Genomic DNA, 5401 nt, shown 5'->3' on the forward strand with positions numbered 1-5401 from the left:
CACTTTTCTTAGTTTAATGTTGCAGTAAATAAAGTTAAGACACCACCATAATTTTGGGATATGTTTAACACTTGCTCAAGAGGTTACACTTCTTGTACCTTTTCCCAAGTGACCCGATTCCCTCATAGTCTCTGTGGTTAGTTGTATTTGGAGGTACTTGACTCTGAATTTAAACATTTAAATGTGGTCTGCCTTTGGAAAACACCAGACAGTGAGTCAGAGGCCTCTCATTCCTTTCTATGATTCTGAGCATTATGTTGAGAAACCTCCTACCCTCTCTAGGCAATTTCTCCATCTGTAATGGAGCCACCCAGCAGTTTTCTGTATCCTGGATTAGAGACAGTGTTAACAGCACTGGGAGACTCTTTGATACTTAAGCAGAAATGGATCTATTTCCATTACATTTTCTTGTGTTTATAATCTAAGCAGGGGTCACCAATCCCGGGCCATCAGTCTGTCCCCTGTTAGGAACTGGGCCACACAGCAGGAGGCGAGCAGCAGGCAAGCCAGCATTACTGCCTGAGCTCCATTTCTGATGAAATTAGATTCTCATAGAGCATGAACCCTATTGTGAACTGCATGCGAGGCTTCTAGGTTGCGAGCTCTTTGTGAGAATTTAACTAATGCCTGATGATCTGAGGTGGGGCAGTTTCATTCCCGAAACTATTCCCCCACCCTCACCATCCTTGGAAAAATTGTCTTCCACAAAACTGGTCCCTGGTGCCAAAAAATGGTTGGGGACCGCTGATTTAAAGTATTTCTATTAGTTGTTGTATTTTGCTGCGTTTGGAAAAATGTGTTAATTACAAGAGAAGAGAGAATGATCTTTTATAGTATGATCTAATAATTGCATTCTGATACAGGAAAATAAAACTATTTCTAAGTGGGGGAAACAAAATCATTTCTTAAAACACTGAATAGATTATTAGCCCTTTACATGGCTTTCTGAGTCTCATTCTGGCCAATCAATACTATGTTGCCCCCTAGTTTTACAAGGGTACATTCTTTCCCATAAAACAATGTGTGAATCCACAGGACACTCCAAGAAAATGAGGAATGGCATTTATTGGTACCCTGTTAGAACATAAGCATAAACCTCTACTGCACTAAAGCTGTGTATGAAAAGAGTCTGGGAGAGAAGGAAGGGGTGGTATGGGAGCAAACGATTCTATAGGGATACATGGGAGTGTGGGAGTGTGTGTGTGTGTGTGTGTGTGTGTGTTTTCTGGGTTTGTGTATGTGTGTTGTCTGTGTGTTGTTTGGAGGTTGGTGGCGCGGGGCTGAAGGCTAGCAAACCGAGCAATCATGTCGCACAAACAGATTTATTATTCGGACAAATACGACGACGAGGAGTTTGAGTATCGACATGTCATGCTGCCCAAGGACATAGCCAAGCTGGTCCCTAAAACTCATCTGATGTCTGAATCTGAATGGAGAAATCTTGGCGTTCAGCAGAGTCAGGGATGGGTCCATTATATGATCCATGAACCAGAACCTCACATCTTGCTGTTCCGGCGCCCACTACCCAAGAAGCCAAAGAAATGAAGCTGACAAGCTACTTTTCAGTCTCAAGCTTTACACAGCTGTCCTTACTTCCTAACATCTTTCTGATAATATTATTATGTTGCCTTCTTGTTTCTCACTTTGATATTTAAAAGATGTTCAATACACTGTTTGAATGTGCTGTTCAATACACTGCTTGCTTTGCTTCTTGAGTAGAGCCACCACCACCATAGCCTAGCCAGATGAGTGCTCTGTGGACCCACAGCCTCAGCTGAGTGTGACCCCAGAAGCCACGATGTGCTCTGTACCCAGAACACACTTGGCAGATGGAGGAAGCATCTGGGTTTGAGACCATGGCTGTTAACAGAGATCATGTAAACTTGCTGTTTTTGTTTTTTTTCCTGCCGGGTGTTGTATGTATGGTGACTTGTGGATTTATGTTTCAGTGTACTGGAAACTTTCCATTTTATTCAAGAAATCTGTTCATGTTAAAAGCCTTGATTAAAGAGGAAGTTTTTATAATCTAAAAAAAAAAAAAGAGGTAATCTGTAATAATAATATAACTCCACTTATTTTTCTATTAGAGATAGCATTTTGTTCTACAAGTTCTCTTTAAATTCCTTTGACAAATCTTTGGCTCATTCATTAGTATCTTAGGGTCAAGTGTTATAAACAGATTAATTACTTATTTTGTCTTCAGCACTGATATGGAAGGGGATTGGGCATGGGGCGTGAGGAGTAATTTTTATTTTGAAGATGAGGTGGATCTGCATGACCGTCTCTGGTCTTCCAGAGAGAAGTGACAAAGCTCTAGGTTCCAGAGATAAAAGAATGAGGAGGAGGCAAAACAGCGTGGGAATGAAGGTGAAAACTGACAAAAAGAAAAACTGTTTGACAGTTGTTGACTTTGCAGTTTTTCCTGATGAACTCTTACAAAAGTATGTCCAGGTTAGCATGAAGATAAGAGAACACCCCTATCAATTTATCCCAATTTTTCCAGTCAAATCTGGGTCACAACTGGAAAAAGAGAAAAAGAGGTCAATTGAAAGGAACTAGAAAAGGCAAAACTATATATTAAACACACACGCACTCACATACACACACAAAGGAGTTTTTGAGCTCATTTTCCTTCTCTTTCATACTTACTAACAAAAATATTTAAAACATTAGGATTTACATCCTCGAATAGCTATCTTTTGTAAGTACTATGTAAGACATTAATAAGTGCACAGAGGAAATTGATGATTCAGAGTAAGAGAAATGCGACAGCTACTTCAAGGTTACTTGCAGGAGGTGATTTTGAGAGGCTTTAAAAATAAAGGTAGAATGTAGTATAAGGTGTTTCCTAAACTGGTAAACACCTGAATTTAAATTTAAGATAAAATTTTGTCTCCAATTCTAATAAATTTCATTTCTCAATGTCTTTTAGATCCAACCTGACCACTCCAGCCCTGTTTTCTCTATCCATGTATCTGTTGCCTACAATATTATTTTAGGCCAACTTAAAAGTCATCCTCAACTCTTCCGTTTCTCCCACACTCTACATCCAATCCAACAAAAAATCTTGTTGGTTCTACCTTCATAACCACTTTCACTGCTACCCACCTGGGTTGAGCCACCGTCTTCAGTCACCTGAATCACTGCAAAAGGTTCCTAACTGGTATCTTTAAGCTCATCTATGTCTATTCTTAACACACCTACCAGTGCAATCTTTCCAAAATATAAGTCAAACTACGATTCTGCTCTGCTCAAAATCCCCTATTGGTTCTCCTCTCACTCTGAGTTAACATCCAAATCCTTGGAGATGAGTCACATGGCCTTACCTCCCGTGGCTACCTATTCCATCCCTGATAGCATTTTCAACAGTGTTGTAGCCCTTGCTCACTCACCCCAGCCACCCTGGGCTCCTTACTGTTCCCTAAACCCACAGCAGCCGTGCTTCTATTTTCTGACTGTTTATTCTGCCTGGAATCCCCTTCCACCAGATATCTACTTGGCTAACTTCCTCAGTCTCCTAACCTCTTCACTCACATTTCCCCTTCCCCAAGAGAAGCATTCCTTTAACCTGACTCCTGTTTCTGAGTTTCTGAGCACTTCCTTACCTTCCGGAATAAAAAGCTATTCCAGGCTCACCTCATATTTTCCCTTCAGTTGCTCTCAAGCCTTCATCAAAGGACTGTGTACTTGTGTAAATCAGCACGTGGACATACTTGGCTATAAGGGATGACATGGGAAAGAGTTACATGCAGTGCCCAGCATTCACTACTCTACTGACGCCTGCTCAATGCAGTAACTTTCTGATACAAAAAATCATGATCCAGAATCCCAGACAATCACAATGCCTACAAAAACTCCTTTAAGACTTCGTTATGTCCTGAATTCCATTTGTTTTTGTAAATGCTTTATTAAATTAATTTTAAAATGGGCAGATTCATGTATGTCTTTTTAATTTTGTGTCCTGACTTCCTGGATTTTGCCTTTTCACATATGAAGGTCCAAATTTGAGTAGTTTCTAGCACTTAGTAGACGTTCAATAAATGTTTGATCAGGGATTGATAAGGGCCATCTTTTCAATTCTATCAACAATTCAGATGGAAAATATTGAATGATATAATATGCCAGTGCCTGAAAATAGCAGGAATATTGCAAGAGTAACCAAAGTAAAAGCTGAAAGAGATTTCTACAATCTGCTGGTTCTATGATATAAATAGCAGAAAAAATTTTTGGGTTTACTAGTTTTCAACATTCCCATTGACAATATAATACAGTGCCAAAAATTTATGAAAAAAATATTTGATGTTACTCTTGTTCAATCCAAGCTTTTGAAAAATTTTAGAAAACTAAAATATTTTTATATTTATCTGAACTTTTGATCAATTTTAGGAAAACTAAAATGTTTCAATAATGCCAAAGTCAATTTTTTTTATGATTCAGTACTAAGTAAATGAATGTTATAAAATCATGATTAACTACTAAATTAAAACCACTACAGCAGCTGCTGAATTCTAAGAGAAAGTATAAAATCCAGGAATTATGTTCACAGTATTTGTATTAAATCTATGACTGCCAAAACATCTATGTAGTTTTATGAGCTAAATAAGTGCCACAAATAAATTAATCATTAGAATGGTTTTAGAATATAGCTACCCTTCTTACTCAAAGAATATATCAAAATTTAGGATTGTAATTAACTCTGGTTAGAGGTAGAGGGACAGAATGGTGGAAAAGCATAAGATTCAATAATATTGGTAAAAATCTAGTTCCAATGTTCATGATGTGCATGGGTGCTTGTTTTTATTGTGCCTTTCATTAAGCTTTATTCTTTACATCTTTGTAAGTTTCTTTTGCATATATCAATTATTTCATAATCAAGTAGTATATTGACAAACATTTTAGGCATGACTAATATAGCATATCAAGCTCTTGATTTCCTCATCTAATATAATAGGGATAATAGTACTTGTACTATAAAATCGATGTTAAAATTAGATGCAATAAGATACAAAAATTATTTAGCAGAGTACCTGGTGTATGTGTATATTGATATGCATGGTATGTATGTGTGTATGTACGTATATAACTAACCACTTTTGGCACTCTTTTTTCAATCTTTAGTCTTTAAAAATATAATGTAGCTTTTGGCAAGTTTCAAAAAGTCAGGTATAAATATTGCATTTGGATCCACCTTGAAATGTTTCAGTTATAAACAACATTCTTGATGAATGTTTCCATGTCTTAATAACACATTTATCTTGGAAAATAAGCATTAAGCAGCTTTCTTTAAAATGCGTGGAGACCTGCACTCTACATGTAGTGTTACAAATGTTGTCTAAGACGTTGGTCTTAATGGCTAGTTGTAAAACTCCTTGCCATAAATGAATAGGCAATAGAATCTTAA

The 5401-nt window shown here is 37.4% G+C and overlaps 1 protein-coding gene across 1 annotated transcript; it reads left to right on the plus strand.

Annotated features, from left to right (window-relative positions):
- Positions 1-1083: 1083 nt before the first annotated feature.
- Positions 1084-2195, plus strand: LOC103235790 (cyclin-dependent kinases regulatory subunit 1). The gene has a single exon (XM_007998876.3). The coding sequence runs from the start codon at positions 1306-1308 to the stop codon at positions 1543-1545; it is 240 nt and encodes a 79-aa protein (XP_007997067.1). The 5' UTR covers positions 1084-1305; the 3' UTR covers positions 1546-2195.
- Positions 2196-5401: the final 3206 nt, after the last annotated feature.

The sequence above is a fragment of the Chlorocebus sabaeus genome, chromosome 7 (assembly GCF_047675955.1).
Source record: "Chlorocebus sabaeus isolate Y175 chromosome 7, mChlSab1.0.hap1, whole genome shotgun sequence".
Taxonomy (NCBI): Eukaryota; Metazoa; Chordata; class Mammalia; order Primates; family Cercopithecidae; genus Chlorocebus; species Chlorocebus sabaeus.